The sequence below is a fragment of the Pan troglodytes genome, chromosome 16, assembly GCF_028858775.2.
Source record: "Pan troglodytes isolate AG18354 chromosome 16, NHGRI_mPanTro3-v2.0_pri, whole genome shotgun sequence".
Lineage (NCBI taxonomy): Eukaryota > Metazoa > Chordata > Mammalia > Primates > Hominidae > Pan > Pan troglodytes.
This window is the reverse complement of record NC_072414.2, coordinates 6,551,840-6,575,581: the sequence shown is the minus strand read 5'-3', so window position 1 is coordinate 6,575,581 and position 23,742 is coordinate 6,551,840. Positions and strand designations below refer to the sequence as shown.

The 23,742-nt window shown below is 48.8% G+C and overlaps 3 protein-coding genes across 20 annotated transcripts in view; 2 read left to right on the top strand and 1 right to left on the bottom strand.

The window, feature by feature from the left end:
- Positions 1–7,379, top strand: part of TJP1 (tight junction protein 1) — a 268,566-nt gene extending 261,187 nt beyond the window's left edge. For 8 of the 17 annotated variants that reach the window (XM_009428684.4, XM_009428689.4, XM_016927841.3 and 5 more), the window contains 3 exons: positions 1,779–1,996; positions 3,224–3,367; positions 5,844–7,379. In XM_009428684.4, the coding sequence (XP_009426959.3) occupies positions 1,779–1,996; positions 3,224–3,367; positions 5,844–5,938 (457 nt within the window). In that variant the 3' untranslated portion in view covers positions 5,939–7,379. The remainder of the gene's footprint in view (positions 1–1,778; positions 1,997–3,223; positions 3,368–5,843) is intronic. The other 9 variants (XM_024349006.2, XM_009428685.4, XM_054667255.2 and 6 more) reach the window with 2 other exon arrangements.
- Positions 7,231–23,629, bottom strand: LOC134808578 (uncharacterized). The gene is made up of 3 exons (XM_063795454.1): positions 22,783–23,629; positions 20,880–21,120; positions 7,231–7,630 (listed from the first exon to the last, which is right to left on the bottom strand). The coding sequence occupies exon 1, from the start codon at positions 23,627–23,629 to the stop codon at positions 22,862–22,864; it is 768 nt and encodes a 255-aa protein (XP_063651524.1). The 3' UTR covers positions 7,231–7,630; positions 20,880–21,120; positions 22,783–22,861.
- ENTREP2 (endosomal transmembrane epsin interactor 2) overlaps positions 23,132–23,742 on the top strand; it is a 567,326-nt gene continuing 566,715 nt past the window's right edge. For both annotated transcript variants that reach the window (XM_054666823.1, XM_054666821.1), the window contains exon 1: positions 23,132–23,210. The gene's annotated coding sequence lies outside the window, so the exon portion shown is untranslated. The remainder of the gene's footprint in view (positions 23,211–23,742) is intronic.

The following is a 23,742-nucleotide window of genomic DNA, read 5'->3' as shown; positions in this document are numbered from 1 at the left end:
TCTGCTTTCCAAGAGAAAGGATGGTTATGGCGGTCACTGCCTTCCTAGCTCTGCACATCCACAGATGGTCAGGGGCGGACAGAGCTGGCCTCTGCTCTGCAGCTCAGGCTGCGCTCTGCTCCCTTGATGTTGTGTCGTAGGATGTCGTCCCTGGCACTCCGGTCATGCTGGAGTGAAACGGCAGCTACCTTCATGTAATTCTGTTTCGTTGGTCTTTCTGCTCACCTTTGAGCCCTGGCTCAAAACTGTACTTTCAGGAAGTTGATAGCCTCTACTTTTGAAGCAGTCATTGATACCACATCCCCTTTGCCTTTGGCGTTCTGTGATTACTAAGTTAATCTACTGTCTCTCTTTCGTGGATGTTTGGGATATGCCCATACAAGGGTCTTCGCCTCATGGAACCTTGGAAGCCTTGCCTCCTACAGCCAGAGCGGGCGCTTGGTCCTCAGGGAATGCTGAGGCAGGACCATACTCAGGCACACTTAAAATCCTGGGGAGATTTTATCAAGTCTGAGATGCTATCAGCCGTGAGATGCACCATTGTTTTGTGTCACTAAAAATGGAAGAACAGCCAGGCACGGTGGCTCATGCCTCTAATCCCAGCACTTTCGGAGGTTGAGGCGGGCGGATCACTGGAAGTCAGGAGTTCCATCCTGGCCAACACGGTGAAAACCCATGTCTACTAAAAATACAAAAATTAGCCGGGCATGGTGGCAGACGCCTGTAATCCTAGCTACTCAGAAGCTGAGGCAGGAAAATTGCTTGAACCGGGGAGGTGGAGGTTGCAGTGAGCCAAGATTGCACCGCTGTACTCTAGCCTGGGTGACAGCAAGACACTCCATTTCAAAAAACAACAGGAAGGGAAGAACAGGGCTACCAATTAAATTGTGACTTACCAGTTTTAAAGTTCCAATTTCATGGATTTTAAAATGTGCTTCATAAAACTCTGTACCTCTTTAGTATCCCTTGTCCAAACTTCTTGGGTTCTGAAGTGTCTCATATCTTGGGTTTTTTTGGATTTTGGAATATTGCCAAAATGCTCCAATGAGCATTTCCTTTGAGCTTCATTTTGACACTCAAAAAAAAGTTTCCGATTTTGGAGCATTTCAGATTTTCAGGTTAGGGATGCTTCACCTGTAGTTGGGTGTTCAAGGCATCAGATTTTACACTTTCAGGTTGCAATTCATTAATGAAGGTCGTTTGACTAATTGCCTTCAAAAATTGAATTTTTGACATTTCTCTAGAATTTTTGAAATTTTCTAGAATGGAATTTCTCTAGAAATAATATTCTCGCCAGGCACGGTGGCTCATGCCTGTAATCTCAGCACTTTGGGAGACCAAGGCAGGTGGATCACGACGAGATCAGGAGTTTGAGACCAGCCCGGACAATATGGTGAAACCCCATCTCTACTAAATATACAAAAATTAGCCAGGCTTGGTGGCGTGCGCCTGTAGTCCCAGCTACATGGGAGGCTGAGGCAGAAAAATCACTTGAACCTGGGAGATGGAGGTTGCAGTGAACCAAGATCGTGCCACTGCACTCCAGCCTGGGCGACAGAGTGAGACTCTGTCTCAAAACCAAACAAACAAACAAAAAAGAAATAATATTCTCTGCGATAACCCTGTCAGTAAAATCTGTTGCCAGAAACTTACCTTGTTAAAGTAACTTCTTGATTATATGGAGAAATAAAAGTGAAAGCACGTAATACAGTAGTAGTAAAAGCAAAGCACCTGTGTATTATTAGGAATTCACTCACTAGCCATTTCTGAACTTTCAGTCCTTCAGCTGTGGAAGAGGATGAAGATGAAGATGGTCATACTGTGGTGGCCACAGCCCGAGGCATATTTAACAGCAATGGGGGCGTGCTGAGTTCCATAGAAACTGGCGTTAGTATAATTATCCCTCAAGGAGCCATTCCCGAAGGAGTTGAGCAGGAAATCTATTTCAAGGTCTGCCGGGACAACAGCATCCTTCCACCTTTAGATAAAGAGAAAGGTAAATGTGTTTATTTTTCTCCTTAGTTTTGATAACTTAAGAGTTGCCCTGTGTGCACTTCAGAGCTTATTGTGCTTGGCTAATAATGCAGCACCTCTCTATCTCCAGATGAGTGCTGTAGCGAGGGGTGCCCTGGGGACGGTGTTGCAAGCAAGCAGTGGGTGGCCTGAAGCAAGGCTGTGGTGACCACACTGCCTGCTTTTACTTTTGGTGTGAAATAAAAAATGATGGCATAGGACAGGCCACGGGATGTCTCACCTGCTGAGCAGCCTAGGCTGACCTAACCAAATTTGTCTTTGAATCAGTCAGCCTTTGCGTCTCTGGAGATGGGTTAGGTAACACCCACTCAGAAAGGCTTTGCTGTGCCTTCACCTGATTGGAGAACCTAAGCCTCTTGACAGGTACTGTCTTACTCATCACCCCAGAACCTAGCACTAGTACATGCTCAGCAGAGTGCATGAAGGAGTCTCAGAGGAGATGACAGTATGTTTCTGAGCTTCTTAAGGAAACTTATTTTCATAATCCTCCTGGATCTACCAGGATATTATAATGAAGTGTGTTGTGATTTAGGATCTTTTAGCAGTGCTTTTACTTCCTAAATAAATTAACTTTAGTTCGCTTTCTTGTATTTTGCCGGAATACTGACATCTGATTCTGTACTCTGATTTTGGGGATATCCTGTTTTAAAAACCAGTAGGACTGACTGTGTTGGCCCTGCATGAATCTCTTTAACCACCTATGGAGCAAACAAAACATTTTGAAAATGGAAAATATATCACATTCGCGACAAGTACATTTGAATATGTTTTTTATTATAGACCCATATGATTGAATGCAGTAGCCACTGCCTGCACGTGGCTAGCTAGCACTTGAAGTGTGACAATTTGGGATTGAAAGATGCTGGAAATGTGAAATACACACCAAGTTCCAAAGATTTCATATATTGATTACATGTTGAAATAACAGTGTTTTCGTTATATTGAGTTAAAATATTAAAATATTGTAATATTTGATATCACTTGTTTCTTTTTACTTTCTAACGTGGCTACTGGGAAATTTAAGATTCCATATGTGGCTGCTGTTACGTTTTTTTGTGGTCAGTGCGACTGTAGAGAACTCACTCCATTAGGCTTTCAAGCATATAATTAGAAGCAGGGTGAGGAAAACTGGGATTCTAGAAGAAAGACCACATCCATCCTCTCTGCCTATCCCCTTTTCCAACTCCAGGTGAAACACTGCTGAGTCCTTTGGTGATGTGTGGTCCCCATGGCCTCAAGTTCCTGAAGCCTGTGGAGCTGCGCTTACCACACTGTGCGTCCATGACTCCTGACGGTTGGTCTTTTGCTCTAAAATCATCCGACTCCTCGTCGGGTATGCTGTCTTCACTCTGTCCTTTGGGAGCTTTGGGGACTGTCGTTGATTAATACCTGGGCTGATGATGCTGCCCATGCTGTGTGTTAGCAAATCTCTATCTCTGTTCCTGTGGCCTTGTAGGCATCACCAGTGTTTTCACATTTATTTGTGGTGCATATATTGTAAATAAATATGGAAAGGTAGAAGACTTTCTGCCTTTTAAAAATTGATAATTTGGGCCGGGCGCCGTGGCTCATGCCTGTAATCGCAGCACTTTGGGAGGCTGAGGCAAGTGGATTACCTGAGGTCAGGAGTTCAAGACCAGCCTGACCAACATGGTGAAACCCCATCTCTACTAAAAATACAAAAATTAGCCAGGCATGGTGGCACACACCTATAATCCCAGCTACTCGGGAGGCTGAGGCAGGAGAATTGCTTGAGCCAGGGAGGCGGAGATTGCAGTGAGCCAAGATCGTGCCACTGCACTCCAGCCTGGGCAACGGAGCGAGACCGTCTCAAAAAAAATTTTTTTTAATAATTTGGCCAAATATTGACTATTTCTTGGTGTTCAGAAAAATGATTTATTCTGTCAAATTTTTCAGGATGCAGTGGGAGATATTGTCCTGCACAAATAGGCATTTTTACCTTATTAAAATGACTTTGTTCCTTTATATAACTATTTCTATTTTTGGTTACTATTGTTTAATTTCTTTTTTGTTTGTTTGTTTTGATTTGGTTTTTTGAGGTGGAGTCTCGCTCTGTCGCCCAGGCTGGAATGCGGTGGCATGATCTCAGCTCACTGCAACCTTCGCCTCCCAGCTTCAAGCGATTCTCCTGCCTCAGCCTCGATTACAGGTGCCCACCACCATGCCTGGCTAATTTTTGTACTTTTAGTAGAGGCGGGGTTTCACCATGTTGGCCAGGCTGGTTCGAACTCCTGACTTAAAGTGATCCACCCGCCTCGGCCTCCCAGAGTGCTGGGATTACAGGTGTGAGCCACCGTGCCTGGCCTGTTTAATTTCTTAATCTACAATGTATGTATACCAGAGAAACTTAACAAGATCTTCCATTGTGATCATACTTGGCCATGGTTTTTCAGTGTAATACTCTAAATTACTTCTTTTATACACTATTTGTAAATGACTTTTTCTCCTGAGATAATTTCAAAGCTTCCATTGCATTTTCACATTTCTCACTTCCTTGAGTGACTTAAGTCAGTTAATAATTAGAATTTTATTTGGGGTGTAGATCACTTTAAGTGAACCTGATTTAAAGTCTAGCTTCCAAATCTTTGATAAATCAGATGAACATTATTTAGTTTTAGTTTGGTACAGTATGAAATAAAAGTTTGTGGTATAAAGATTATAGCAAGAGCATATTTTAATGTTACCAGAGGAAAAAATTACATGTAAATACATATTTCCTCATATTTACAAGTACCCCATTTTCTGGAAAAATGAAATGCTTTTGGCTCCAGATATTGATTGCTTAGGTAATGTCTAACGTACTGTAGGCAAAGTTCTCAGCTGGCACTGTTGACATTTTGGCCAAATGATTGTTGTAGGGCCCTCCTGTTCGTCGTGGGATATTTAGCAGCTTCCCTGGGCCTCTACCCCTAGATGCCAGTGGTAACAAGCAAAACTGTCTCCAGATGTCCCATCAGGGGCAGGGTCATTCCTGTTTGAGAGCTACTGCTGTAAGGGAAGCAAACGTCCACAGCTGTGACTCTCAGCTTGCTTGGACACCACAGAGACATATAGTCGTCCCTGCCTTCACATCTAATAGAAATCACCAAGAGCTTATTAAAAACTTAAATCCTGAGACCTAACTAACACACAGTCGATGAGTTTTTGAAGCTGCATGATTAATTTTGTTGTCCAGCTGGAATCAGAGCTGAGCAGCTCTGGTGCAGTCTCGTTTTTTTGCTTGTTTTTTGTAAGGGGGAAGACAGTCTTCAAGAACTAGATTCTGCAGAACTGGGCTTCATTTGTTGGTTTATAGTTGAGTGTGAGAAATGTGTCCTCATTCTCAGCTCAAATAGGTGATCACATAATTATCCTCCAGACTTTCGAAACTGGAAAAAAAAAAAAAAGTGCTACTGATAATTATGTGGGCTCTGGCAAACTGGGACTGTCCCAGGCATAAGATTGCCATCACTCACTTGTATTCATTTTTTGAAAAGGCCAATGCACTTGATAATGTAATAAAGGAGAAGTCTGAAAGTTAAAAAAAAAAACAAAAAACTGTTCTTAATGGTGTGAGTTAGAAAGAACGTTTTAAAAAAAATTTTTTTAGAAGTGTGAAACACCTTTGGAATTGTTAGATGCCAGCAGATCTGCTTTGAAATAAAGCAATGTGTTTTGATACAAATACAATATGCTGAAGAAACAGAAGAAAATTATGTCTAAATATACATATTTGCCCTATAATTGCAAAGCATTACGGATAGCAGTTTACTGAACTGTAAATGACATCAACTTCTTTTCTCTCATAGGTGATCCTAAAACCTGGCAAAACAAGTGTCTTCCCGGAGATCCAAATTATCTCGTTGGAGCAAACTGTGTTTCTGTCCTTATTGACCACTTTTAACTCTTGAAATATAGGAACTTAAATAATGTGAAACTGGATTAAACTTAATCTAAATGGAACCACTCTATCAAGTATTATACCTTTTTTAGAGTTGATACTACAGTTTGTTAGTATGAAGCATTTGTTTGAACTGATAAAGATGAGTGAGCATGCCCCTGAACCATGGTCGGAAAACATGCTACACACTGCATGTTTGTGATTGACGGGACTGTTGGTATTGGCTAGAGGTTCAAAGATATTTTGCTTTGTGATTTTTGTAATTTTTTTATCGTCACTGCTTAACTTCACATATTGATTTCCGTTAAAATACCAGCCAGTAAATGGGGGTGCATTTGAGGTCTGTTCTTTCCAAAGTACACTGTTTCAAACTTTACTATGGCCCTGGCCTAGCATACGTACACATTTTATTTTATTATGCATGAAGTAATATGCACACATTTTTTAAATGCACCTGGAATATATAACCAGTGTTGTGGATTTAACAGAAATGTACAGCAAGGAGATTTATAACTGGGGGAGGGTGAAGTGAAGACAGTGACTTACTGTACATGAAAACACATTTTTCTTAGGGAAGGATACAAAAGCACGTGAGACTGGTTCCATGGCCTCTTCACATCTCTAACTTCACCATATTACCACAGACATACTAACCAGCAGGAATGCCTTACCCTCATGTTCCTAATTCTTAGCTCATTCTCCCTGTGTTACTAAGTTTTTATGGCTTTTGTGCATTATCTAGATACTGTATCATGACAAAGACTGAGTACATTGTGCATTTGGTGGTTTCAGAAATGTGTTATCACCCAGAAGAAAATAGTGGTGTGATTTGGGGATATTTTTTTCTTTTCTTTTCTTTTTTTTTTTTTTTTTTTGACAAGGGGCAGTGGTGGTTTTCTGTTCTTTCTGGCTATGCATTTGAAAATTTTGATGTTTTAAGGATGCTTGTACATAATGCGTGCATACCACTTTTGTTCTTGGTTTGTAAATTAACTTTTATAAACTTTACCTTTTTTATACATAAACAAGACCACGTTTCTAAAGGCTACCTTTGTATTCTCTCCTGTACCTCTTGAGCCTTGAACTTTGACCTCTGCAGCAATAAAGCAGCGTTTCTATGACACATGCAAGGTCATTTTTTTTAAGAAAAAGGATGCACAGAGTTGTTACATTTTTAAGTGCTGCATTTAAAAGATACAGTTACTCAGAATTCTCTAGTTTGATTAAATTCTTGCAAAGTATCCTACTGTAATTTGTGATACAATGCTGTGCCCTAAAGTGTATTTTTTTACTAATAGACAATTTATTATGGCACATCAGCACGATTTCTGTTTAGATAATACACCACTACATTCTGTTAATCATTAGGTGTGACTGAATTTCTTTTGCCGTTATTAAAAATCTCAAATTTCTAAATCTCCAAAATAAAACTTTTTAAAATAAAGTGCTGGCTTGGTCTGTTTGCCCACTGTTTTCTAGTTTCATGCAGCTTTATAATCCTGTTTTAAAATCCTGCACACAAATCCCTATCACCCAGCGTCACCTACCACCTCGTCGTCTGGTGTTGCATGCAGAATTTCTCCCCTTGGCCAGCATGTACAGATGGGTGGGCAGTGCTCATCTGAAGGGCTCAGACTGAAGTGGGGCAGAAGGACCTGGAGACAGAGTGGGAGAAAGCAGCAGGCCGACTTCCCCCTGTGGGTAAACACACACCCCTGCGTGGAGAAACAGGCACCCACCACCGCGCCCAGCTAATTTTTTAAATATTTTTAGTAGAGGTGGGGTTTCACCATGTTGGCCAGGCTGCTTTCGAACTCCTGACCTCAAATGATCCAACTGCCTCAGCCTCCCAAAGTGCTAGGATTACAGGTGTGAGCCACCATGCCTGGCTCCCCCCCAAAAAATTTTTAATTAGCCAGGTGTGGTGGCACATACCTGTAGTCCCAGCTACTCAGGAGGCTGAGGCAGGATGATCGATTGAGCCCAGCAGGTCGAGGCTGTAGTGAGCCGTGATCATGCCACTGCACTCCAGCCTGGGCAACAGAGTGAGACCCTGTCTCAAAAAATAAATAAAGACGAGAAACTGAGACACAGAGAGTCCCATTGGCTGACACACACATAGAGATGGGCAGAGCCAGGGCAGGCACCAGGATCCCCTGACTGCCAGTACTCTTCTCAAGATGCCAATCAGGGCAACAGCTCCAGAAGCACAAAAGGGACACCACACGTGTGCTTCATGTCATAACCAGGCAGGATTCCTTAGGGAACACTGAGGCAGGGCAAGACTTAAAACACAACTTCCCAGTCCCAGGGCAGGCCCCAGGTGAAGCTGGCAGGGGGACGCGGTCTCACAGTGGGAGCAGGACCCATCAGTGTCCACCCAAGTGAAAAGTCTGTCTCTGTGGCCATGGGCTGGGGCCATGAGCCCTGAAGGGCCTGGTCTTCCCCTGGTCATGTACCCTTGCTGTGGGTGATGTGTTCTACTTACCAGCCTCAGTTTCCCCAAGCATACACTGGGAGGCCATGAAGGAAAAATAGGTGGAAATACTCCAAGGCCTGGTCACTTGTGTCCCCCAGTAGATGCAAAGACAGATCACCATGAGGGTGGCAGGGAGCCAGGGAACCTGGAGCCCATGAGTGCCCTAGGCTCCTCCCTCCCCACTCCAGGGTGCACTTGAGGAGGGAACTCTGCAGCTGGGCAGGCAGCCTGTGCCCGCACTCCCACCTTCTAGAAAGACAGGCCCCTGGCAGCACAGGGCTGGGCTGGCATGGCGGATCCATTCCCTCACTCCTTACGGAGCGCCGGGCTCACTCAGGAGCAGGAGGTATCCACACACCACCTCTCACAGGACAGGGCCGTGACCATCCCAGAGAGGGAGGGCTCCAGCGCGTGCACACCCAAGCCTTGGAGGAAAGTGGAGCAGGACAATACGGTGCTGGACCACCGGGCTCACGCTCTCCCTTCCCCCTCCCCTCATCCATGCATGCTCCAGCACAGTCACTTCTCTCTCCCCAGTGTCCCCATCGTAGAACTGCGGAGACCACGATGATGGCGTCTACTTCATGGAGCAGCCGCGTGGCATGGATGCTCTGTCACAGGTCAAGTGTTTAGAACAGGCCTACTCTCGGGAGGTGCTGTTAACCATCTGTCATCCCTGTGTCAGTGGCTTTGTTATCTCAGGAACCAATTCCCAGCAGAGTCACTAAAAATGCCATCTGCAGAATCAGAGTCATGCCAGCCTGGCCTGTCCCCGAGCCGGTGCTGGGCCCTGGCGTGAGTGAGGCCCTTCGGAGTCACATGGCGTTGAAGCACAGCAAACCCAAGCCAGAGGCCCCGTCCCAACAAACAGGCAGCCAGGCCCGGAGAGTGTCTGTAACTGCCTCTTGGAAGAAGTGAGGCCACAAGCTTCAGCGATTTTCTTCAAAAGGAAGTTTGAGGCCAGGAGCTGAGAGCAGCAGAGCCAAGCACATGTCAATGATCAAAGCCAGGAACGTGGCATGCAGGTTGATGCAGCCGAATGGCCACTGCTTTGAAAACTTAGACCAAGCCGCCACCTCTGCAGGAGCAGCCCCCGCGTGGCTTCAGCTCCTCTTTTCCACATGTGCGCCTGCTTCAGGCCAACTTCTCGGTCCTCTTGGTTGGAATTTGGAGGAGCAATGCAACTCCATTTAGTGTGAGGCCAGGAGAGGTCAATGGGGTCCCGCGGCCAGGCTCAGCCTCACCAAAGGCAGGTGATTGCTATGGCAGGGTGGGGCTCTTTCACGTGCTTCAATAAATTCTCCAACAGTTGCCAGCCAGTGGCGACACCGCGTGGCAGGGCGTGCCTTCCTCCCAAGCCACACCTGCCTGCTACGCTGCCAGGGGACAGGACTCACCCATAGGTGCAGCGTGGCTCCCTCCCAACAGGGAAGCCCCAGCCCATGCTCGCAGATACCCAAGGGCCTGGGGCACTGCGTGGCAGCGCGCCCCTTCCTCCCAGGAAGTCCCAGTCGGACATCTCTCCTCGCCTCTGGCCCTTAGCGGGTCCAGGTGACCCATGCCACCCCCTCACTCTGCCCCATTCCCAGGGCTGGCCCTGAGAAAGTCTCCCACGCTGTCCTCCCTGCTTTTCTTTCCCCAACAACAGCCCCACCTGACAGCAGGAAAGGAAGAGACAGAAGTGTTGGGTTTGGCTCTGGTGCGAGCACACTGACCCCACACTTGAGCCCCCGCCCCGAACACTGCTCTGGCGTGCTGCTAAGCACACTGGCCTGGCCCACGCCGCCTTCCAAGGAGTGTCAGCCAACCAAGAAAAACGCCCCCGCCTACACACCACACCAGCAGGTTCTGCTCGGGCAACATGAACCCTGAGCTGGGATTTGCTCAGGGCTGGCTGTCAGTTTCTGGTGCCCTTTGGCCACATACAAACTCTCACCTGGGGAAACCAGCAGATCCGTGCCAGGGGCTCACCCTCCCATGAGCCACACCTGCCTGCCAGGCTGCCAGGGAACAAGACTCACCCACAGGTGCAGGGTGCCTCCCTCCCGACAAAAAAGCCCCAGCCCACACTAGCAGCTGCCCAAGGGCCTGGGGTGCTCATGTGCACAGGCCACTAAAGTCATACAATGCCAGCCAGCCTTGGTGAAAATTACCATGTGCTCAACTGAGATACTGGGTCCATGACCCCAAGGGGAGCTCGTTCTGGTTGCTGTGGGCACAGAGGCTCTGAACTGTCCTGCTACCTAAAGAGAACAGTCTCATTTCCCACACTCTGAGAAAAGACAGGTACGTGGCCCTCCCACTGCCTTCTCCAGCCTTTGCACAAAGAACTTAAAGCTTCTGAGTACAACCCACAGCTTACAGGCTCTTAGAAGCAAAATTCGTGTTTGGAGCAATTGTCAGACTGCAGCTTGGCAACACACTTCCTATGTGCCTTTGCTACTATTTGAACAACTGCTATCAGTTGGAAGGGTTATTCCCTCCTGCCGCCAGGGTATTCCTTTCCCTGGAGCTCGAACTAGACTGACCAGATGTGTCTGGAGTTGGTTCCTGCCATTGGGTTCACCATTTCGCTGACCAAGAATGAAGCCGTGAACCTTCCTGGGGAGTGTTACAGCTCTTAAAGGTGGCACAGGCCAGGCGCGGTGGCTCACGCCTGCAATCCCAGCACTTTGGGAGGCCGAGGCGGGCAGATCACGAGGTCAGGAGATCGAGACCATCCTGGCTAACACGGTGAAACCCCGTCTCTACTAAAAATACAAAAAATTAGCCGGGCGTGGTAGCAGGCGCCTGTAGTCCCAGCTACTCGGGAGGCTGAGGCAGGAGAATGGCGTGAACCTGGGAGGCGGAGCTTGCAGTGAGCCGAGATCGCGCCACTGCACTCCAGCCTGGGCGACAGAGCGAGACTCCGTCTCAAAAAAAAAAAAAAAAAAAAAAAAAAAAAAAAAGTGGCACAGACCCAAACAGTGACCAGTAGAAAGATTTATTGTGAAGAACAAAAAAATAAGCTTCCAAAGTACGGAAAACAACACTGCAGGTTGCTGCTGCTGGCTGGCGGAGTGCTGAGGAGGGGGCCAGCTTTTATTCCCTTATTTGTCCCCGCCCATGTTCCGTTTCTGTCCTATCACAGTGCCCTTTTTTCAATCCTCCCTGCGATTGGCTACTTTTAGGATCCTGCTGATTGGTGCATTTTACAGAGCACTGATTGGTGCATTTTACAGAGTGCTGATTGGTGCGTTTTACAGAGCACTGATTGGTGCACTTTGTAATCCTCTTGCTAGCTACAGAGAGGTGATTGGTGTGTTTTACAATCCTAGCTACAGAGTGTTGATTGGTGAGTCTTACAATCCTCTTAGACACAAAAGTTCTCCAAGTCCCCACTCGACCCAGGAAGTCCAGCTGGCTTCACGTCTCACAGGGGCGTCAGGCCCAGAGAGGTCATTTTGGAATGACCAAAGGGTATCATTGGTGGCCCCTTTAAGAAAATATTCTGTTTCCAGAAGGCCCTAGAAACTTACCTTCCCATGCACAGTCAACTAAATTGGCAAGAATTCTGCCTACTTGGTTGATACTCTCTTGGATGATGACTCTTATTTGCAGGGGTGCTCTCTCCCCACCTTCCTGCTTTCTCTGTCTTATTTAATGTCCAGGAACAAAAAGGGTGGAAAAAATTAAGAGGTGGCCTCAGTCCTGTCCACCCTGGGCGAGGTGGTCAGATCCTGCTGGCGACTGCAGCTGTTTCTCTCAGGTGACTGGGGGGGCTTCCCACGGACCACTTCAGCCTCCTAGATGAGACTTTCTGCAAACATTATAATTCTTGTCAAAGTACTGCAATTTGAATTTCATGGCAGTTCTACATTTTATGCTAAAATGACTCATTTCCCCGTTGCAGGAGGATGATGAATACCCTACAGATGGCAGCTGCTCCTGTTCTCAGGAGCCTGGTCATTAGGAAGAAAAGGATAAAAACCCCAAACCTGTTATCTACTGAGCAATTCTGAGCTGCTCTGGAAATTTGAAAGGCACTGGGAAGAAAAGTGTCACCAGTTCTGCTGGGACGGGGCCAGGGTGTGGGTGGGGGATTTGGGCAGGGCTGGCTGCTCGCTCGCCCCCTCCCTCCCTGGAGGGCCCACTCTGCACTCCTGCCCTTCCTCCAACTTTTCCTTCTTCTTATTATTTTCGGATCTTCCTTCTGTTCCTCTACAGCTGAGCCTTCCTGAGGAGGTAAAGGAGTGTCCCTGGTGCTTGGGCAAATGGAGCCGGTTCAGCCCATGCTGTCACCACGTGCAGGGTCCTCTCTCAGTGTGACTGGTGTGACAGGAGGAAGAAGGGCAGTGAGCCGTGGCCCAGCTATTGCAGGTGAGAGGGAAGCCAGCCATGTGCCTTGGTACACGGTCACCACCAACCCTAAGGCCGCAGCCTACCCCAGACCCACCACCTCGCCATAAGTCAGCTGCCCGCTCCCGCCGGCCCATTCACCGCCCTTATCCACAGGGGCCAGCGGCTCCCACGGGTTTCTGCTCCACATCAATAGAAACAGTCATTCAAGCTGGAGCTGGAGGCCCCCAACAACTCTTGTTGTCTTCTTCTTGTCCACACATCACAACTCTCTTCTCTACTCAGGGACAGCCAGAGCAGCTTCCTGCAGTGCAAGCCCTGCCTGACGCCCTTCTGCCTTTCTCATCGGGTCTCAGCTCGTCCTGGCCACACCCGTCCAGGCCTTTTCTGCAGGAAAGGAACTTTTGCTCAACCATCCATTTTGAAAGTGGAGACTCTGTCTCCATTCTAACGCTCCTTTTCTTTTAGACTTTTAAACACATTTTTTTTTTTTAATAGAGACAGAATCTCGCTCTGTTGCCCAGGCTGGAGTGCAATGGTGCGATCTCGGCTCACTGCCAACCCCCCGCCGCCCGGATTCAAGTGATTCTCTTGCCTCAGCCTCCCAAGTAGCTGGGACTACAGGCATGTGCCACCACATCCGGCTAATTTTTTTTTTTTTTTTTTTTTTTTGTATTTTTAGTAGAGACGGAGTTTCACCATGTTGGCCAGGCTGTTCTCGAACTCCTGACCTCAGGTGATTCGGCCTCCCAGAGTGCTGGGATTACAGGCGTGAGCCACCGCGCCTGGCCTAAACACAATTTTACTGTGAAAACAAAACTGGAAACTGGATGGTGTAATGATCTACATACAATCGTCCCGCAGTATTTGTAGGGGATTGGCTCCGGGACCCCCAAAGATAACAAAATCTGAAAAGACTCAAATCCTTGATAAAATGGTACAGTATTTGCATGTAACCTCCACGCACCATCCTATATACTTTAAATCATCTCTAGTTTTCTTGTAATATCTAATACCATGTAAATGCTATGAAATAGTTGTTATGTTATATTGGTTTTTATTTGCATTATTTTTTATTATTGTATTTAAAAAATTTTTTTCCAGAGTATTTTCAATCTGCAGTTGGTTGAATGGGCAGATAGATACAGAACCCGTGGGTAATGAAGGCCAAATGTACTATCTTGATTCAATAATTGCTATGCTAACATTTCTCCACATTTGATTTAATTTCAACACACACACTCTAAATATGTTTGTTGCTCTACCATTTGAGATTAAGTTGCAGACATTGTAGTAAAGTTGGCATTTCAGATTGGCAGAGGAAAGATGGGCTCTTTAGTGAATTATATTTGGACAGCTGTCCCGCCCCTTCAGGGAAAAATAAATTGCAGCCCTATTGAACTCTTTGACCAAAATTAATTCCGGATGAAACAAAAATTTAAATCTGAAAAGTGAAGTAATAAAAATGCTAGAAGAGAGTATAGGTGACTATTTTTATAATCCTGAAACAAGAAAAGCCTTTCTAAACATGCCACAAAATCACAAGTCATGAAAAAAAAAACAGATAAATATGACAATAAAAATAAATACACGTAGGCCAGGTGCAGTGGCTCATGCCTGTAATCTCAGCACATGGGTAAGCTGAGGCGAGCAGATTGCTTGAGTCTAGAAGTTGGAGACCAGCCTGGGCAACATGGCAAGACCCCGTCTCTACAAAAAATTTTTTAAAAAGTAGGCACGGCAGTGCACGCCTGTGGTTCCATCCACTCAGGAGGCTGAGGTGGAAGGATCACTTGAGCCAGGGAGGTGGATGCTGGAGTGACCCAAGATCGTGCCACTGTACTCCAGCCTGGGTGACAGAGCAAGACCCTGTTGCAAAAAATACATACATATATACACCCATACATATATATGGGTAAGTAAAGTGTAAACTGTGCCTCTTTACTGACTTTAAACAAAAAGCAACGCAGACTTTAAACAAAAAGCAATAGTCATGTGTCAACAACAGGGACACAGTCCAAGAAATGCATTGTTAGATGATTTCATTGTTATGAGAACATCACAGAGGGCACTTACACAAGCCTAGATGGTCCAGCCTCCAACACACCTAGGCTGTATGGTGTAGCCTGCAGCTCCTAGGCTACATACCTGTACAGCACAGCATGGCACTGTGCTGGATACAGTAGGCAGCTGTAACACAGCCATGAGTATTTGTTCATCTAAACACATGTAAACATAGAAAAGGTACAGTAAAAATGTGATATTATAATTTTATGGGACCACTGTTATATACAATCTGTCGTTGACCAAAATGTGGTTATGTGGTTCATGACTATACTTATGGATAGCACATCAAGTCAATGGGGAGAATATTTTGTCACGCATTAATAGTAAAAGTAGTTCTCTTAAGATACAAAGAGCTCTTGCAGATCAGTTTTTAGAAGATGACAAATCTAAGGTCAGAGCTCAGTAACTGACAGTTCCTGGAAGAACAATGGCCAATAAGCATAAAGACATACTCAACTTCACCACCACCAAAGAAATGTCTGGAAGACAGCGAGTCATCAGTTCCCTTCATGGATTGTCTCAGATTGGCCAAGACTAAAATGAGGGATAATCCCTGGGGCTGGGCAGGTGTTAAGCACATTCTCATCTGCCACTGGAAGAGAGTAAAGTGGTTCTGCCCTCTTACAGGACAATTGAGAAAAAAAAATTGAAAATAAAACTTTGAAAGCCTTTAGACCCAGCTCAGCAATCCTGCTGCTGAAGATTTATCTCACAGAAAAAAAAAAAAAAAAAAATGCAAGCAAGCGTGTGAGTTGCGGCCTACAGGGATGTTTGCTGCAGCACTGGGGGGAAACCTGGAAATGGCGCCCTATTCACTGGATGCAGGTGCCAGGTGAGCTCTCACAGTGGGGCTTAGCCCCTGAGGGTTCTTGGCTTCACCCAGGAAAGAATGCAAGGGCCAGCTGGTGGCATTATGCAGCCACTTTTCCTGAACTGGGCCAGGGCTGACTCCTCAGCAGTGCACCCAGAGTCAGCAGCATATGGGCTGAGGCAGCTGCACTCACAGCCACTTATACTGACTTCTAATGACATGCACACTAGGGGCAGGTTATTTGGAAATCTCTAAGGAAAAGGCAGCAACTTCCAGGGCATTTGTAAACTGTCATGGTGCTGATGGGAGTGTCTTGTGCTAATGGACAATGAGGGCAAGGAGAGGTTGCTTTTAGGGCCATGTGCTAGTTCCCACGGGTTTCCTCCTTCATCCCGTGGGGACCAGGAAATAAGTCCTGCAGGCCTCTGACCTCAAACTAAGATGGGAATAACGGACAAAGGGTGGAAAACCCCAGCCTGGCCGTGACGTGTGGTCACAAAGCACAAAGCAGAGGCACACAGTGACTCCTGCAGCTCAGCGCGGGACCTGGGGCTCAGAGACGGAACCTAGGGGCTGGGTCCCTGCTGTGCGTTCTGACTCCACGGCACCCTCTCTCACTGTGACCTCGTATGGGCCGCTTTGCCTCTGTGTGTTCACATTCTCATCTCGATGAAGGGAGCACAAGTATCCAGCTTGCCATGGGCTGAAGTGTACCCCCCAAATTCGTATGTTGAAGCCCCAATCCCTAACAGGATGGTACTGAAACCTGCCCTAGGATTAGACAGGATTTGTTAACCAGCAAAATTTCTTGAGCTCATTTTGCAGGACAGTGGAGAAGAAGACAATTTGCTACAATCCCCTCTATTTGCAACTAAGTGGGCTGCCAGGAGGGACCAGTTGGAGCCAACATGGCTGACTAGAGTCTGCAGAGTGCACTGACTCACCCACGAGCCACCTTTTGATGTCAGAGGGCCCAAAACCCCACTTCCAGGTCATGCTAATGCCAACATTGTTTTTAAACATGCACCCCATGAAGCAGCAGGTAGGGCGACAGTGAGTGACCGAGGGACTCAACAAAGCCCCTTCCTTCCAGCCAATCTTCGTCCCGCCCCGAAACCCCACCCTCAAAATCTCTCTCTTACATCTATGGTGGCAAGGCCAGTGGGAAGACAGATAGGAACATTTCCTCCGGTCTCCATGTCACTCAACTGGCAATAAAGCCTTCCTATTGCAAAAACTTGGTGCTTCGGTGTTTGGCTTCCGTTCCTTGAGGGCAAGTGGACCCAGTTTGGTTGGGTGACAGAAGGGGCCCCCAGTCCCTGGGCCACGGACCAGTACCTGTCCATGGACTGTTAGTAACTGGGCCGCACAGGAGGGGAGCAGCAGGTGGGCGGGTGAGCACAACCACCTGAGCTCTGCCTCCTGTCGGATCAGCAGTGGCATTAGTTCTCATAGCAGCGCAAACTCTATTGTGAACTGCGCATGTGAGGAATCTGGGTTGCACGCTCCTTATGAGAATCTAACTAATGCCTGATGATCTGAAGTGGAGCTGAGGCGGCAATGCTAGCACTTGGGAGTGACTGCAAATACAGATGAACATTAGCAGAGAGGTTTGACAGCACAGAGACCATCATAAATCAATTGCTTGCAGAGTCATATCAAAACCCTATCTGTGAGTGACAAGTGACAAGCTGCATGCAGTGGCAGGCTTTATCGAGGCAAGTGAGCTGATGGACTTCAATTGTACAGCTGCATCTGGTGGCCTTCAAAGTATGTTTGCGACAACTTCAAATCTCCATACGTTCTGGATTACAGCCAAGGCAGAATCTCCTGTGATTGTTCCCAAAGCACTGGAAAGCCCACTTCCATTTCCAACATCCTGTCTTTGTGAAGCAGAGTTTTCTGCAATGACGTTGACCAAAACGAGGTTACAGAGCAGACTGGACATTAGCAACACACTTCAGGTGTCATTGTCTTCCATCACCACCAGATGGGACCGTCTAGTTGCAGGAAAACAAGTTCAGGGCTCCCACTGATTCTACATTATGGTGAGCGGTATAATTATTTCATTATACATTACAGTGTAATAATAATAAAGTGCACAATAAATGTAATGCGCTTGAATCATCCCAAAACCATCCCTGCAACCCAGTCCATGGAAAAATTGTCTTCCACAAAACCAGTTCCTGGTGCCAAAAAAGGTTGGGGACTGCTGAGTGATAGTACCAGGAGGCGGGGCCTTTGGGAAGTGATCAGGCTTCATAAGGCGATGAGGGTCTGGCCCATGATGGGATTGGCGCTCTTAGAGTGACAGCAGAGAGTTTGTTCTCTCCCTCTCCCTCCCTTTCCCCTCTCCGCTCCTCCTGGTCCCCACAGAGGGACTAACCATGTTCCCAACTACCCCATGAAGAGCTTTTTCTTCAACAAAACCTGCCACTTTGAAGTTGTCTCAAGAAATTCTCTCCAAAGCAAGCCTGTCATCAAGCTCTAGATTCCAGGCTTTGAGGAATCCAAAGATAGAAGAGGTTTCCCTTATTAAAAGAAAAGCCCCTGGTCCTGGTGCCTGATAGCCCAGCCTCTGATGGATGAGATTCATCTTCACTTATCTGTCTGTAGTTGCTTAAATGACATTGATCCATATAAAGGGACAATGTACAAACTCACCATTTTCAGGAGTAAGGAAAGTATTTTCCTTCTCTTTGGGTTAAAAAAACAAACAAAACAGTAAATCCTGTGCACCCACCCACCCACCCCCCACCCCCCAAAAAAAACTATGAGTTCACTGTTGAGAGGAGAAAAATGTATTTCTTTATATTTAAAAATAATGTTTTGGATATTTAAAAACAATGTTTTGCTTTGTTTACCACATCGAGCCAGCACCCCAATGCACTGGCTAAAGCTGACTTTCTTTTAGTCTCAAAGGAGAAATTCCTATTCCTGATTTCCTTCTGAACAACAGAGTTTTAAAGTTTTTTTCTTACACCACGATTGGGCTTGTAGATTTCTTTATCTGTGAAACGATTTTCATCCCAACCATTTGGACTACCCCCATAAGCGAAAGAAAAAAGCCTTGAGTTGAGAGGGAAACGTCACAGAGCTCACGACCGACTTCACAGTGGAACAGACACGATCACTGATGGCACCGCCAGTGGAAAAAAACTTTGTCCATTTCAGAAATCCTTTTTTTTTTTTTTTTGAGACGGAGTCTTGCTCTGTCGCCATGGCTGGAGTACAGTGGTATGATCTTGACTCACTGCAACCTCCGCCTCCTAGGTTCAAGCAATTCTCCTGCCTCAGCCTCCCAAGTAAGTTGGGATTACACGTGCCCGCCACCACTCCTGGCTGATTTTTGTATTTTTAGTAGAGACACGGTTTCACCATGTTGGCCAGGCTGGTCTCCAACTCCTGACCTCAGGTGATCCGCCTGCCTCGGCCTCCCAAAGTGCTGGGATTACAGGCATGAGCCAGCGTGCCCGGCCTCACTTTTCTCTTTTTAAGTGACCATTTCTTAGTTGACAATTTGGAGCTTCAGAATGCAGGGACAGCACAGGTAATATCTGACAGCCTCAAGAGTGGCAGGAGGCCATGACAACCCCCTCACCCGGTGCCTGCACAGAAGCAGGGAAGTGTGAGCTACATGTAGAGGGAGGATCATAAAAACAGGCCCAAGAACAAAGGGCTCAGAGCTCTGCTGACCTTACAGGATTCCCGTTTCTGTTTCCTGTGCAATGCCCTTCACATGGCCTGCTTGAGACCTTCCATCAGCCCAGTCTGAGGTCCCTTAGGGGACGGTGTAGACCCCAGGAGGGAAGGGCTGGCTCTTCTCTAGGATGTCAGGAGGACCAGAGCTGCTGGGGCCCCACCTCGTCTGAAAACAACGCAGAGCAGGGCAGAGCCAAGCCAAGGTGAGAAAGGAAAGTGGAGTCCTAATCACACTATTTGAGGATGCCTGGATCCAGCTGCACCTGAAGCATTCCCCGGGTGTGCTGGTTATGCAGGACAGTCCTTTCCTCTTCTGGGGCCTAGATTTCTATCACTGAGCTCCAAGCAAGCAGACATAGAACCCAAAGGCTGCCCAGCACTCTGGGCTTGGAAATCAACTCTGCCTCCAGTCTCTGTCTTGGGGGTTCCAATATGGAGACACACATAAGCCCTACTGCTGATGTGTTTACATGATAAGCTTTCGTTTTCCTGCTCCCTGAGGTTAGGTAAGAGCACAGATACTCAAACACCTGCACATGTATTTGCTCCCAAGCCACACTGGAGATTTCATTGTAAGCTTCACGTGTTTATGACATGACAGCAATTGCCACCTCCACCCCACAGGCCACAAAGGCTGGCCTGGCAGGGAGCCCTGAGCTCTGGGACTGCCGCCCCATGCTGACCCTCCCTTCCTGTCACTGCCAGCCACTGTCTTCCTCCCCCGGCAGGCCTCCTCAGCTCCCGGATGCTCCCGTCACTGTGTGTTTGGCAGTCCCAGGTCTCACTCTGCAGCAGGCATCACCTTCCCTGCTGCCACCTACTCCTCCCTGCTCCTCACCCTGGGACCTCGCCCTTCGCCTTCTGACTCCTGGTGGGTTTGACCTTGTGTAGCAGGGCAGGGAGTGAGGAGAGCTGCAGGAGGCCGAGAGCAGGAGAGCCAGGTGACTATCCCCATGCCACCCGCGGCTCCCTCCGCATGGGGTCCCTGCCATGAGGTCCTCAGCTCCGTGTTTTTGCTACAGGGACCCTGGCCAACACACCTGTTGGTCAGGCATCCCCCTGGCCTGCAGCCATGACTCCACCACCAGCCTGCCTCCCCACCAGAGCAGGCCTCCTGTCAATGGAACCTGTTATTTTCCCTGAGGTCTCTCTTCCTCCCACCTGAGCCACCACCATACCAGCCCCTGCGAGGTGATGCCTCTGGTCTTCCCAGAAGCAGTCTCCTCTCCCTGGATGCTCTTCCCTCTTACCTGGGGACCACTTTCTGACTCAACTCTCCCTTCCTCCACGAAGCCCTCCAGGACTGCTGCCAGGGGCCGACCCCCTGTGGACTTGACCCCACCCCTTCATGTACACCCAAGACACCTCCATCCTCTATGTTTCCCAGCCACCAGCATCCCCTGCCTGACCTGCACACAGACAGTGCCCAAGCAATGCTCAAGTCAACGGACTCATCTGTTTGCTAAGGCCAAAATTGTAAAGAAAAGCAGTTGGGTTGGTTTTAGAAATGATTATTCTAAGATTAAAGTGCCAAATCAACACATTACCTGTGAAGGAGAAGAGATGTTCACATATCAAAACTCATTCGCTCTGATATGAAAAGAAGACATGGCCACCAGCAGTTTTAAAATAAGTATCTCTGAAATGCCACGCAGCTTCCTCCTTTCCCTCTGAATCACCATTCCTTCATTCCTCCTGGCTGCCTTGGGCTGAGTGCTGAGGAGGTCTAGCAACATCAGAGCGGCAGGAGCGGCTGTCCATTAGCAGCATTTGGCACGCTGGAGGGAGCTGCAATTAGATTGAGCTATCAGAGGGGGTTTCCATAAATCTCCCGGCATTCTGCTTAATGATTCTCAGCTATCCTTTCTTCCCTTTGCAGGCAAGAGCTGGGAGGCATTTTGTGGACTAAGAGCACTTTGTTCTGCAGAGCACTTTCGGCCTGTGTGGGAGGATGCCCTGGCACATGGGGAGAGGCCATGGGTGTGTGTTCATTATGCACTTTCTCCTGCAGACCTCTTAAGAGTCCCGAGCCTCCCCCGCCAGTTTCCATTTGCAGAGACCCCATTCACACGTAGCTATTTTACACATGCTCCTTGATAATCAAACCAGGACTGCTTGGACATCTGCATGGCTATTTTGGGGCTTCTAGGAGACTGAGGAAGACAACCTTATTTTCAACAGTCCACAAAGATGTGACATCATTCTGAACAGTAAGGCTGGCTGGGCTCGGTGACTCATGTCTGTAATCCCAACATTTTGGGAGGCCAAGGCTGGAGGAACACTTGAGCCCAGGAGTTTGAGACTAGCCTGGCCTACACAGTGAGACCCCTGTCGCTAAAAAAAAAAAAAAATTTTTTCTTTTTTCTTTTTTTTTTTTGAGACAAGAGTTTCGCTGTTGTTGCCCAGGCTGGAGTGCAATGACGAAATCTTGGCTCACTTGCAACCTCCGCCTCCTGGGTTCAAGCAATTCTTCTGCCTCAGCCTCCTGAGTAGCTAGGATTACAGGCATGCACCAGCACGCCCGGCTAATTTTGTATTTTTAGTAGAGATGGGGTTTCTCCACGTTGGTCAGGCTGGTCTCTGACTCCTGACCTCAGGTGATCCGCCGGCCTGGGCCTCCCAAAGTGCTGGGATTACAGGCGTGAGCCACCGCACCCGGCCAAAAAAAATTGTTTTTAATTATAAAAAGAGAGTAAGGCTTTCCAGGAGGCCAAGCAAGTGTGGTGATTGCTCCGTGAACCGTGAGAGACCAATTCCGCAGCATTTACAAAACCCCCGCTGGGACTCAGCACAGTGCCCTTCCTCCAAACCTCAACTCCGGCAGGGGCAGAAGCAAGGCACCTGTGAGGCGCATCACTTTGGACACACCACTTTGGTTTGTTTGCTTTGGTTTGACCCCAGGCGGGAAAATCCGGGCCTGGTTCTCCTCCTCTCCCTCCCTCCCCTCCTCTCAGCTCTTACCTGGAAACTGCTCGGGACAAAGCCAGGTCCCCGCTGCGCGTGCAGCCTCCCAGGCCCTCCCCGCCGGCCTCCCTGCCTCCCCCCGCAACTCTCTCGCCTCGCGGGCAGCCTCGGCGCTCACGCACCCTGCAAACCCCTATCCCTCCGGGCCGGAACACCTCAGCTCTACGGCTGAAGGTGCAGGGGCGCCGAGGGCTGGGCGCCCGGGAGTTCCACAGCTCCCTGCACTTGATGATCTTCTGCAGTGGTTCCAGAAGTAAACCGCCGCCTCCTTCATTTTTGCTTTGTTACGGGGTCTGGGCTCTGTCGCCCAGGCTGGGGTACAGTGGCGCGATCTCGGCTTACTGCAGCCTCGACCGTCCCGGGCGCAGGTGATCTTCCCACCTCAGCCTCCCCGAAGTGCTGGGACCACAGGCGCGCGCCACTATGCCAGGCTAATTTTTAATTTTATTGTAGAGATGGTGGGCGGGGGGTGGGGGGGCGTCTTACTATGTTGCCAAGGCAGGTCTCGAACTCCTGGGCTCCAGCGATCCTCCCGCCTCGGCCTCCCTGGGTGCCAGCCGCCTCCCTATTTGCTGTCTGGGGCTTTGCCCTCTGGCGGGCTCCGTAGCAGTGACCGGCCCCTCGCTGCGGGTGGACCTGCTCGTGCGAGTCGCACGGGCTCGCGGCGGCCAGGAGCCTGTGGGACGCTGCGTGGGAGTTCCCATCCCGCGGCCCCAGGACCCCCGGCAGCAGCTGCCACGCTCAGGGCGGAAAGTGCCTGGGTGGCCACAGCAGGGGCCTGGGGAGAGAGCCAGCCCCGGGAGGACGGCACTGTAGAGGCGGCCAGGAGGCAGGGGCGGCTCGGCGACCCTGGCAGGCGCTGCGGGACGCCGAGGGCGGGAGCGGCGTGCTGGAGACCCGCGGCCAACCGTGGGGTGAGCAAGGGAGGAGGGGAGGGAGCGGCCGAGGGGCCCAGAGCTGCAGCAGGAGGTCGGGGAGCGAAGGGCAGGCGCGCCCAGGCCCCGGCGGGGGAGGGGAGGTTCTGAGTCCGGGGTGTCGGAGACGGGAAGCCAGCGGGGCTGGCGGAGGCTGGCGGAGGCTGGCGGAGGGGCGGATCCCACGGGAAGGGGCGGGGAGCGCGGGGGACTAGGGGCGAGGAGGCCGCGGGACTGGGCGGAGCACGGGCGCCACAGGTGCGGGGCGCTAGTGCGAGAGGCGGGGGCAGCGGGGAAGGAACGGAGGCCGGCAGGGGGAAGCCCGCCCCTTCCTCCGCGCCCCCTCCTCCCTCTCCTCCCTCCCCCTTTTTCCTCCTTCTCTCCTCCACACCCCCTCCTTCCCTCCGCCCCCCCGGCATGCCTCCTTTTCCCTAGGGAAAAGTGCGCGTTCTTTTACTCTCCCTTCCATCCCTCGATATTCTTAATCCCTCAGGCGGCTGGTCTCACAGGAATTTAAAGAAAGAAAAAATCT